This window comes from Eretmochelys imbricata, chromosome 12, assembly GCF_965152235.1.
Source record: "Eretmochelys imbricata isolate rEreImb1 chromosome 12, rEreImb1.hap1, whole genome shotgun sequence".
Classification (NCBI taxonomy): Eukaryota; Metazoa; Chordata; order Testudines; family Cheloniidae; genus Eretmochelys; species Eretmochelys imbricata.
Genome location: NC_135583.1, coordinates 5,457,503 through 5,469,923, shown reverse-complemented (window position 1 = coordinate 5,469,923; position 12,421 = coordinate 5,457,503). Strand labels below are relative to the sequence as shown.

The 12,421-nt window shown below is 49.7% G+C and overlaps 1 protein-coding gene across 1 annotated transcript in view; it reads left to right on the top strand.

Annotated features, from left to right (window-relative positions):
• Positions 1-6,871: 6,871 nt before the first annotated feature.
• MATCAP1 (microtubule associated tyrosine carboxypeptidase 1) overlaps positions 6,872-12,421 on the top strand; it is a 45,242-nt gene continuing 39,692 nt past the window's right edge. Inside the window, exons 1-2 of the mRNA XM_077830737.1 lie at positions 6,872-6,928; positions 9,425-10,063. Coding sequence (XP_077686863.1) covers positions 9,494-10,063 — 570 coding nt within the window. The 5' untranslated portion in view covers positions 6,872-6,928; positions 9,425-9,493. The remainder of the gene's footprint in view (positions 6,929-9,424; positions 10,064-12,421) is intronic.

Genomic DNA, 12,421 nt, shown 5'->3' with positions numbered 1-12,421 from the left:
AAGAGAATGAATCCTGCCCTCATCCTAGAGCTGGAGAGCCACAGGCAGCTGGGTAACTGAATGCATGTGCCAGGCCCTTTAAGGCCTGTGAATGAGGCTGACTGCAGTGAGGGGCCAGTGACCCACGTCTGGGGTCCCACCAGGCTGTGCACAGGGACCAAGGGGAGCAACTCTCCCTCGTGACGTTCAGACAGCATCTTCCACTGCACAAATGGTCGCTGTTCTCTGCAGTAACTGTGCACAGTGCTCCGCTTCCAGGCATGCCCTTATTGCCGGCTGCAGCAGGCACACACCTCTGGGGCTGAGCCTTTGCTAACTGCTGCCATCACAAGCCCATCATCACTAGGACTAGCGGGAAGAATTGCTGCCTGAGACTGAGAGAGAAGCACCTCCCTGGAAGTATCCACTGGAGCAGGGGGCTAGCCCCTGCATAAAGTACTCTGAGGCCAGGCTAGGATCACTCCAGCCAGCCCAGGCCAGGGCTTGCAGAGCATGCACCAGCCTTGACGTGCTTGCCCAGGGCACTGAGGAACACTGTGTAAACACCTCTTTGCCAGAGGCACCCCTGTTTCTCTCTCCGAAGGTGTCGGAGTCCAAGGAGAGCCTTGCGTTGGGCACTCAGCACACTGATGAGAGGATCCAAATGCTGAATCCCTGTGGGCTTTAAGCCGCTGGAGTCTGAACAGAGCCCAGGCACTGCCTTTACTGGGGGTCTCTAGACCCACTCTTGGGGTGCAGATCCTCTGTCTTAGCACCCCCTCACCATTGCTCATTACTAAATTGCACACGAAATGCACAGGTTTATACAAAAACACTAAACCTCCATGGGTTTCAGAGTGGCAGCCGTGTCAGTCTGTATCAGCAAAAACAATGAGGAGTCCTTGTGACATGTTAGAGACTAACACATTTATTTGGGCAGAAGCTTTCGTGGGCTAAAACCCACTTCATCAGATGCATGGAGTGGAAAATACAGAGGCAGGTATAAATACACAGCACATGAAAAGCTGGGAGCTGCCTTACCGAGTTGGAGGTCAGTGCTAACGAGCCAATTCAATTAAGGTGGAAGTGGGCTATTCTCAACAGTTGACAAGAAGGGGTGAAAACTAATGAGGCCAATGTAATCAAGGTGGCTCATTTCAAACAGTTGACAAGAAGGTGTGAGTATCAGCAGGGGAAAATTAGTTTTTGTAATGACTCATCCACTCCCAGTCTTTATTCAGGCCTAATTTGATGGTGTCCAGTTTGCAAATTAATTTCAGTTCTGCAGTTTCTCGTTGGAGTCTGTTTTTGAAGTTTTTTTGTTGAAGAATTGCCACTTTTAAGTCTGTTATTCAGTGCCCAGGGAGAATGAAGTGTTCTGCTACTGGTTTTTGAATGTTATAATTCTTGATGTCTGATTTGTGTCCATTTATTCTTTTGCATAGAGACTGCCTGGTTTGGCCAATGTACATGATGGGGGGGCATTGCTGGCACATGATGACATATATCACATTGGTAGATGTGCAGGTGAATGAGCCCCTGATGGTGTGGCTGATGTGGTTATGTCCTATTATGGTGTCCCTTGAATAGATATGCGGACAGAGTTGGCAACGCGGTCTGTTGTAGGGATTGGTTCCTGGGTTAGTGTTTTTGTTGTGTGGTATCTAGTTGCTGGTGAGTATTTGCTTCAGGTTGGGGACTGTCTGTAAGTGAGGACTGGCCTGTCTCCCAAAGTCTGTGAGAGTGAGGGATCATCCTTCAGGATATGTTGTAGATCCTTGATGATGCACTGGAGAGGTGTTAGTTGGGGGCTGTAGGTGACGGCTAGTGGCGTTCTGTTACTTTCTTTGTTGGGCTGTCCTGTAGTAGGTGACTTCTGGGTACCCTTCTGGCTCTGTCAATCTGTTTCTTCACTTCACCAGGTGGGTATTGTAGTTTTAAGGAAGCTTGATAGAGATCTTGTAGGTGTTTGTCTCTGTCTGAGGGATTGGAGCAAATGCGGTTATATCTTAGAGCTTGACTGTAGACGATGGATCGTGTGATGTGGTGTGGATGAAAGCTGGAGGCATGTAGGTAAGTACAGCAGTCAGTAGGTTTCTGGTATAGAGTGGTGTTTATGTGACCATCGCTTATTAGCACCGTAGTGTCTAGGAAGTGGATCTCTTGTGTGGACTGGTCTAGGCTGAGGTTGATGATGGGGTGGAAATTGTTGAAATCCTGGAGGAATTCCTCAAGGGCTTCTTTTCCATGGGTCCAGATGATGAAGATGACATCAGTGTAGCACAAGCAGAGTAGGGGTATTAGGGGACGAGTGCTGAGGAAGCGTTGTTCTAAGTCAGCCATAAAAAGGTTGGCATACTGCGGGTACCCATAGCAGTGCTGCTGACTTGAAGGTAGTCATTGTCCCCAAATGTGAAATAGTTGTGGGTGAGGACAAAGTCACAAAAGTCACAAAGGTCAGTCACCAGGTTTGCCGTGACATTATCAGGGATACTGTTCCTGACGGCTTGTAGTCCATCTTTGTGTGGAATGTTGGTGTAGAGGCCTTCTACATCCATAGTGGCCAGGATGGTGTTTTCAGGAAGATCACCGATGGATTGTAGTTTCCTCAGGAAGTCAGTGGTGTCTCGAAGATAGCTGGGAGTGCTGGTAGCTTAGGGCCTGAGGAAGAAGTCTACATAGCCAGACAACCCTGCTGTCAGGGTGCCAATGCCTGAGATGATGGGGCATCCAGGATTTCCAGGTTTATGGATCTTGGGTAGCAGATAGAATACTCCTGGTCGGGGCTCTAGGGGTGTACGTCTGTGTAGATTTGTTCCTGTGCTTCTTCAGGGAGTTTTTTGAGCAGATGGTGCAGTTTCTTTTGGTAGCCCTCAGTGGGATCAGAGGGTAATGGCTTGTAGAATGTAGTGTCAGAGAGTTGCCTAGCAGCCTCTTGTTCATATTCTGACCTATTCAGCACCCCCTTTGTCAGCCTTTTTGATTATGATGTCAGAGTTGTTTCTAAGGCTGTGGATGGCATTGTGTTCTGCATGGCTGAGGTTACGGGGCAAGTGATGCTGCTTTTCCACAATTTCAGCCTGTGTACTTCAGCGGAAGCACTCTATGTAGAAGTCCAGTCTGTTGTTTCAACCTTCAGGAGGCAACATCGAAAGTAGGATTCTGGGTCACCTCAGAACTGTCTCATGTTCATGGGGGTGGTGGGGCAGAAGGAGAGGCCCTGAGATAGGACAGACTCTTCTGCCGGGCTAAGATTATAGCTGGATAGATTAACAATATTGTTGGGTGAGTTAAGGGAACCACTGTTGTGGCCCCTTGTGGCATGTAGGAGTTTAGATAGTTTAGTGTCCTTTTTCCTCTGTAGAGAAGCAAAGTGTGTGTTGTAAATGGCTTGTCTAGTTTTTGTGAAGTCCAGCCATGAGCAAGTTTGTGTGGAAGGTTGGTTTTTTATAAGAGTCTCCAGTTTTGAGAGCTCATTCTTGATCTTCCCCTGTTTGCTGTATAGAATGTTGATCAGGTGGTTCCGCAGTTTCTTTGAGTGTGTGGGGCACAATCTCTCATCATAGTCTGTGTGGTACGTAGACTGTAATGGATTTTTTACCTTCAGTCCTTTTGGTACGATGTCCATCTGTTTGCACTTGGAAAGGAAGATGATGTCTGCCTGTATCTGCACAAGTTTTTTCATGAAGTTGATGGATTTCCACTTCATACGGCTAAATTCAGTGCCTTGCATGGTGACAGGTTTCAGAGCAGTAGCCGTGTTAGTCTGTCTCAGGAAAAACAATGAGGAGTCCTTGTGGCACCTTAGAGGCTAACAAATTTATTTGGGCATAAGCTTTAGTGGGCTGAAGCCCACTTGTTCCCTGCCTCAGTATCCTCACCACTCCCGAGCATTCTTTGAGCTTGGGTCAGAGTCCTCTGGCATCCAGGGTCCTTCTCCTGCAGTGCAAGTCCTGTCTTCCAAACCATGGAGCCTCGGCTCCCCCCACATGTCAGCGTGCTCTGACCTTCATGGTCCCGCAGCTAAACTGGGCTCCCACTGCTATGAGCCTGCCCATCTCTTTCTCTCTCCTGCCCAGAACTCCCTGTGCAGCTGTGACTCTTCCCCTCACCACTCCAAACATTGTGGGTTTTAAGGTCCAGCATCAACACCTTAGGGGCTTTCTTCTAGGCTGGGGGGGGGTCTTCCACTCTTCACATGCAAGCCCCTTTTTACAGGGTTGCGGAAAATTGGTTTTCTAGCTTCAGCCAAGCTCCTTAGCCTACCCTGTCATGCGGTTCCAGGGTCTGGTCTGTGCCCCAGCCTTTAACCAGTCTCCTGGGGGTGCCCCTGTAGTGGGCCTGGCCCCAAGGTCTCACACGGTTCCACTGGGGCAAGCCTGTGACCTCAAAGACTCTGAGACTGGGCAGTCGGCACCAGTGACCCCGTCTCTCTTCATGGCTCCCTGCACCGAATCCAGCCCAGCCAGACTCCTGCGGGAGGTCTGTGCTGTCCCCTGTCAGGGCGCAGTGCTCTCAGTGAGTATTCACAGTGACACAGGCAGCCTCTCCAAACCACGGTACCATCGACTGGTCACCTGGCTACAGAATCTGAACACACTGGGGTTAGCTCAGAGAGGCAGAAGTTAAGCCATGGTCCACCCTGGCTAAGCCATGATGGCCAGCCAGAGATGACTCATCTCTGGTGGTAGTCTCTGTCCTTGTTCCCGAGTCCCTCCAAAACGGCCACCCCAATTCCAGCCTTCTGACACCCTTCTCTCCAGCTCATTTTCCAAGTCCTACCTGCTGGGTTTCCTGTGTTAGGTGTTGATCATTCAGTCCTTGGGGCGTCTCTCTATCTTGTTGGAGCCTCTGTTGATTTGGGTCAAATTGAGCCAGTTCTTCAATGACACTCTTCATTCCAGAGACAGAGAGGTGACACTCACACCTCCTGTGCTGTTCCAACAGCAGTGTTAGCCATTTTACACCTGCTGGGTAGCAATGCACATACAGAGGGAAACTGAGGCACTCATAGTACTTATACAAATATTACAGAAAATTCCCACTTTGTCATATCTCTTCCCCCTTCAAGACTGAACTGAGCAGGGTCACTTTGACCAGTGAGCTGGGAAGTTTGAACACACAAACATTATTCATAGATGCCACAGCCTATTTCCAATATTGCCAAATGTTCAGAAATCACAAGCTTGGCTTTAAAAATAATAGATGGGGTGTTCTTTTTATTGGCCTTCTGCTTTTTGAGCTTTAGGGTGCACTGGGGTCACATTTGGAAGCTTTCTCCACAGCCACGAGGGCTAGAAACTTACTTTTTCTTTAAGAAGGAACGCTGAAATCATCACATCTCCACTTGACTCCAGGAGCTGGGGCTTTAAGGAAAACAATAATTATCATGAGACTCATGACAAAATCAACGGTGTATTTCCGATCTCTTGGTAGCTGCCCTACCAGGCACTTTTATGATTCCTACAGCACAGTTTCTAATCAATCAAACTTCCAATACACAATCCAGAGCAGTTTCACATCCTCCCTTAGGTCTGGTCTGTTAGATGGCACCAGCAGGGGGCACATGGGGAGTTTTCATGCTGCCCTGCATCCTTTTGCCACCCCAAAGCCATTGGGTTTGAAACTGGGATGGAGTCCTGCCACTGCCTCCGTGCCCTCATCTGCCAGGGAGCGAGGAGGTCAGTAAACCCACATTCCTGCATGTGTCAGCCATCGTGGCTGCACTCTGGGGTGTTCTTATCTTATCCCTTGCCTGGGGTAAGAAGTGACCCCTTGAGCATTTGGGGGCGGGGGGTCAGTGTAGTTTTATCCCTCTGAGAGGTAGGTCTTAACCCAGCCGTATCTCTGTGGCTCTGGTGATGCAGGGTGCCCCCCACATTGGCAGGCCCCCCCGGAGTTGTGTTCCAACCCTAGGCTGTGTGTATGCAAGGAAGCCATTTCCCATTTAGGGGTTAACATGTTGCCCTCACCGCAGAACAGAGTCCTCCCCACCCCTGGGTGGGCTGTGATTCAGGGTCTCTTGGTTAAGAGAACCCACCATGGCCATAACCACACTGTGATCACGTGTCCATTACCAGCAACGGCCTTCCTGCTGCTTTACCTTTCTATGGGGCAGTTATGCCCCACTCAGATTCTGCCCATTCTGCCCCACTCAGATTCAGGTGTCTAGCTACAGAAGAAAGTTGTCTTGAGCTTCATAGCCTTTCCTTTGTGTTGCAAGCAAGGGGGGAGGGGTGAAATCGAGTCCTGTATCAGCTGCTCCATTATATTGCCCAGGATCAATGTCAGACTAACAGGCCTCTAATTACCCTGGTCATCCCATTTACTCTCTTGAAATATTGGCACAGCATTAGCTTTCTTCCAGTTTTTTGGAACTTCCCTGGTTTTCCAAGACTTATTGGAAAGCAACATGAGTGGTGCAGTTAGTACCTCAGGCAGCTCTTTTAAAACTCTTGGATACAAATTATCCAGACTTGCAATTTAAGACTATCTAACTTTAGTAGCCGCTGTTTAATATCCTGCCGACACACTGATGGGATGGACAGAATGTTATCATACCATACAGTCTATAGGGCGACTGCATGTTATCTATAGGGTGCTTATTTAGGGGCTAGGGTGGGTTGGGTCTCCAGGGTGCAAAGAGCCTATAGGATCCATATAGGCCTAGGCAGAGTCTCTGGGAGGGGGCTGGGACAGGCGCGCGCACACCGAAGCAAGGGGCAGGGGCGCGCGCCCGAGCCCCCCTCCGCAGGGCGAGCCCCTCGCGCGGCCCCGCCGGGAGGGAGAGCCTCGCGCCTGTGCCTGGCCAATGGGAAAGAGGGGCGGGGCGATCTCCCCCTGGGACGCTCCGATTGGGTCTCCATTCGAGGTCGGCCCGCCATTGGCTGGAGGCGGGGAGCAGGGCCGGAATGTAGGACGGCTGCGGGCTGCGCGAGGCCTGCCCGGGGTGAGAGACGCGGCGCTCGGCTGGGAGCGGGGCGGGGCGGGGCGGGGCGGGGCGGGGGTGGTGAGGCCGGGCCGGGCGAGGCCGTGACCCGGGGCCGGACCGAGTCTCGCTCCCACCCGGGCCGCGGCCCCCGCCCCTCCCCCACGCGGTGGGCGCGGCCGGCTCCGCGCGAGGGATGAGGCGGGGGGCGGCTGTGCCCGCGCGCCGCGCGCTGGGGCGCCCCCTGGCGGGAGGCGGGGGCGGGCCCGGCGGGCCTGGGGGCGGGGCGGGCCCCGGCGAGCCTGTGACAGGCCTTTGTGCCCGGGGCCCGCCCCGCAGCGCCCCGCTGTCCCCGCCCCGCAGCGCTCCCGCCACGCCTGCCCCTCCCAGTGCCCGTCCTGCAGCGCCCCAGTGCCTCCCGCCATCCCCGCCCCACGGTGCTTTGCAGTGCCCCCCCCCCCCGCATGTTCACAGGGTTCCCCTGCCTCCAGGCCCCCTGTCTGCACAGGCCTGCCCCCCCTCCCCATTAGACCAGCCTGCACCCAGGGGAGGCTGCACCGCGGGTTTAAAAAATAAATGTGGGGGATGATAAAAGTCTTGAACTGCACCATAAAGGGGGGGGTGGTGGTGGATAATTAAGGCTGACATCATTCTGGCCTTTCCTGACCTTTGAATGCTGGGGTGCATGACCTGAGCAGTTATTTAATTTGTTTTTGTCGTTATGTAATTCACCGTAACGTTTTGCACACCGCCATCTCCACAAAAAAAACCACCCTCCCATACCTCTTCACAGGCTGTTCTAGCAGCAGCTGCCTGATCAACTCCCCAGCTCTCAGCAGCTGCACGGGCTCTATTTCCCAACATGCTTTGGACTACTCTTTTCCTGTGCGAAGTAGAAAAATTAGTGGTAGCAGGACCATTCGGTGAGAGAAGCAGCAGTTCCTCAGTCGACTTGCTGCCCCAAGTGTTCACTCACCCTGGGTGAGGGATGTTAGTTACCCATTGTGCAAGAAAACAAGACTGGGAAATGCCCTCTCAGTGCACGTAGTTCCAGTGGCACATTTAGATTGGATATTAGGAAAAACTTTTTCACTATGAGGGTGGTGAAACACTGGAATGCGTTACCTACGGAGGTGGTAGAATCTCCTTCCTTAGAGGTTTTTAAGGTCAGGCTTGACAAAGCCCTGGCTGGGATGATTTAACTGGGAATTGGTCCTGCTTCGAGCAGGGGGTTGGACTAGATGACCTTCTGGGGTCCCTTCCAACCCTGATATTCTATGATTCTATGATATGCAAGGTATGCCCTCAGCACAAGCTGTGGGATGACCGTGTCTGGCCCCTGAGCGTGCATGGAGGATACCGTTTTATAGAAAAGAACAGTGTACTCCACATAGCGTGACCTTGCATACACCATATGTGCGATGTAACATTGCATGGAGAATGCCTGTTTGCATACACGTGCAGAATTGCATGCCTGGCTAAAAATGTAATTAGAGAGACAAGATGGGTGAGGTAATATCTTTTATTAGATCAACTTCTGTTGGTGAGAGAGACAATCTTCAGAGCTTACACAGAGCTCTTCTTCAGGTCTGGGTAAGCTCCAAAGCTTCTCTCTCTCACCAGCAGAAGTTGGTCCCATGAAAGGTATTACCTCACCCACCTTGTCTTGCTAATATCCTGGGACTGACATGGCTACAACACCACTGCATGTAAAAATGTTATGGCATGCCATTGTACATTTCTTGTTAATGTGGGAACTGTAACTTCTGCACTTCCTGACTTGGTTTTAACTCCGCAATCTTAACATTGCAGTAAGGCAGACCTCTGCACCTTATATTTTTGCTTTACCCTTAATTTTTCCTTTAAACCAAACCAAATCCATGCTCCTCGCTGAGAACTCTGCCAGGGGCAAGTTAGCTCTAGTTATATTGAAATACTGAGTTTTTTTTAACAATAGGAAAAGCATATTTTCTCTACTCCTGTAACTCACACTTAGGGCTTGTATCCGTGCAGCGTGTGCACTGATTTAATTAAATCAGCAAACCCTTTCTGTGGACACTTAAACCCTCAGTGGGGGTAGTGACATGGTTTGCACTGGTTTAATGAGGTTCATTTAGAAACTAGATCGGTGCACAAGCTGTGCATGTACTCGTGCTTACTGTGGAAATGACCTCTGGGTACATAACAAGCACAGAAAACTTTAGATCCAAAGCTAAAATTTTGAGTGTGAAAATGAAGGTGAGGCTGTAAATCACCTGATGCCTTTTGGTCTAATCTCTTCTGGAGAGTTGGTGGCTGGGCTGGGCTCGTCTCCATGTCTGGGGTTACTGAACTTCTGGATGTGGGGAATTTACCTGCAGATGTAGGTAGGAGCCAACCTACTTGGGAAATTAGAAGAAGAGAGGCATTTTGTTCCTCATAACTATGGTGTCACCAGTTACAGCATTCTGGTATCTGGGAGACTTCTCTTTTGAGGTTATTTGTGTAGTTCCTGCATCTTTTTGTGTTTGTCTGTAGGTACAAGGCGGAGATGAGAGGAGAGGGCCTGGTTTGATGTAATCTTGACAAGGATTTTGGCCAAGGAAGATGGTGCTGGACTCGGGGACACAGTCGTATGAGCGGCATCGCAGTGTCCTGAGCGCCAGCCCCCAGCATGAGAGGACCAGGAAAAAGTTCTCTGAACACAATGGGCTGCAACTCTATTCCTACCTCTCCCCTTCACCATCTCCAGATTCAGACCCTACCCACCCGGGCCAAAGGCCCAAAACGCCTACCAAGCTCAAGTGCTCCAAGGCCTCAGAAGCAAGGCCTGAGGTCAGGCGGCTGTCAGAAACCTGCCCTGCCTTCCCAAGCCCCTGCAGCTGGATGCGCCGTAGCGAGAGCACCTGCACTGTGAATAGTAGTGGCCGGGCGCGTGCACAAATCCGCAGTGCAGCTTCCCTGCCTCATATTGCCAGGCCAAAGGCTGAGGAGATCAGCGTCAGCAGGAGGAGTCCTTGCCTGCTGGTGGCCCTGAGGCCGTTGAATGTTGAAAAGGAGAGAGAGAAGTTCTTCCAATCTTGTTATACTTACAACCCACAGTTTGAGTATGAGGAGCCTGTCCCTGCGGCTGTGCTGGAGAAATACAGAGATGCATCAGACCAGTTCATTACACAGGTAAAAATCAGTCTCTTGAGCACCCTTCCCACAGGCAGGTTGGCTCATTACCCAACGGGATGGACACACAAACCCACCCCCCCTTACAGCAAAGGGCCAGACTGTCTTCTTGCCCTGAGACTAAAGCCGCCACACAGCAAGGGGTCAGATTAGGTCAATACCCAGGGGATAACCCTCCCCCCCCCCCCCCCAGCAAGGAGTTGGGCTGGTTTGACACCTGGAAGATGCTGTACTTAGGAGAAAGCTAAGGGCTGGAACCACGGGATAATGCTCCTCCGGCATTGGTGGGGGAGGGGATATCCTTCTGTCAGAGCAATTTCCTGATATCAAGGAGTCTATCACATACTGCAACAGTTAAATAACCGTTTGGTTTTCTGGAACATGTCTTCATTTGAAGGGCTCATACTAAGGCTTTGTTTACACTGGCAAGTGAAAGACAAAACTTTTGTGAGAGGTGTTAAAAAAACACCCCCCCCCAAGACAAAACTTTTGCCAATGAGAAGCGTCGGTGTGAACAGCACTTTGTTGATAGGAGAGCTCTCCTGCTGACAAAGCTAATGCCGCTCGTTGAGGGTGGACGTTTTTTTGTCCTCTCGATGAACAACGGCTATACTGCGTGCCTTTTAGTTGCACGGCTTTAGCAGCACAGCTGTGTTGCTAAAAGCTGCGTAGTGTACACATAGCTTAAGAAACCCGCCTTATTGAATGGAATAACTGATACCCTCGTTTTTATATTTCAGATATTTCTGTTCCATCTCCAAGCTTGTTGGGCTTTATGTTGTCACAGAGTGTTCTTGTACACGAATGCATAGCGGTCATTACCACACATTATAGATTGTGAAAAGTTGGTATGTTAGAATAAATAAAATGGAAAAAAGAAATGACACATTGGTTTGAAACTTTATGAGCCCAAAATCTCAAATTCAGAATTAAAGTGGCTAGAACAACGTTAACTCTGACTTTGAGCTTATGTTTTATGGAGCAAGTGCTAATTCCTCCATAGTTAAGACTGCAGTGTGTTTCTCGTTTAAAGCAGAAATTTGAATCGTCTCTAAAATCTACATGCAGTCGGATTAGGCTGGAAAATTGGTATGCCAGTTCTGGGCCATGTTAGAATTTGTGGTGCTTTGATGAAGCTACCTCAATGTGCACCACAAATACTAACCAAAGTGAAAGCTAAAGCCTTCCCCAAAATTGCCTGGTTTTTGAATTTGAAAGCTCTTGTCGTAGGCAGTGTAGATGTGGCCATCCATGTTGGTCCCAGGATGTTAGAGAGACAAGGAAGGTAAGGTGGTAATATTTATTGGATCAACTTCTGTTGGTGAGAGAACAAGCTTTTTAGCTTACAAAGAGCTCTCCTTCAGGTCTTTGAAAGGTACTCCAGGCATCCCAGCTAAATGCAAAATGGAACAGATTGCTTAGCATAAGTAGTTAGCACATATTCATAGATTCATAGATATTAAGGTCAGAAGGGACCATTATGATCATCTAGTCTGACCTCCTGCACAATGCAGGCCACAGAATCTCACCCACCCACTCCTGTGATAAATCTCTCACCTATGTCTGAGCTATCGAAGTCCTCAAATCATGGTTTAAAGACTTGAAGGAGCAGAGAATCCTCCAGCAAGTGACCCGTGCCCCATGCTACAGAGGAAGGCGAAAACCCCCAGGGCCTCTTCCAATCTGCCCTGGAGGAAAATTCCTTCCCGACCCCAAATATGACGATCAGCTGAACCCTGAGCATATGGGCAAGACTCACCAGCCAGATACCCAGGAAAGAATTCTCTGTAGTAACTCAGATCCCACCCCATCTAACATCCCATCACAGGCTATTGGGCCTATTTACCATGAATATTTAAAGATCAGTTAATTGCCAAAATCATATTATCCCATCATACCATCTCCTCCATAAACTTATCAAGTTTAATCTTAAAGCCAGATAGGTCTTTTGCCCCCACTGCTTCCCTTGGAAGGCTATTCCAGAACTTCACTCCTCTGATGGTTAGAAACCTTCGTCTAATTTCAAGTCTAAATTTCCCAATGGCCAGTTTATATCCATTTGTTCTTGTGTCCACATTGGTACTGAGAAATAATTCCTCTCCCTCGGTATTTAACCGTCTGATATATTTATAGAGAGCAATCATATCTCCCCTCAATCTTCTTTTGGTTAGGCTAAACAAGCCAAGGCTAAACAAGCCAAGCTTGAGTCTCCTTTCATAAGACAGGTTTTCCATTCCTCGGATCATCGTAGTAGCCCTTCTCTGTATCTGTTCCAGTTTGAATTCATCCTTCTTAAACATGGGAGACCAGAACTACACACAGTATTCCAGATGAGGTCTCACCAGTGCCTTGTATAAC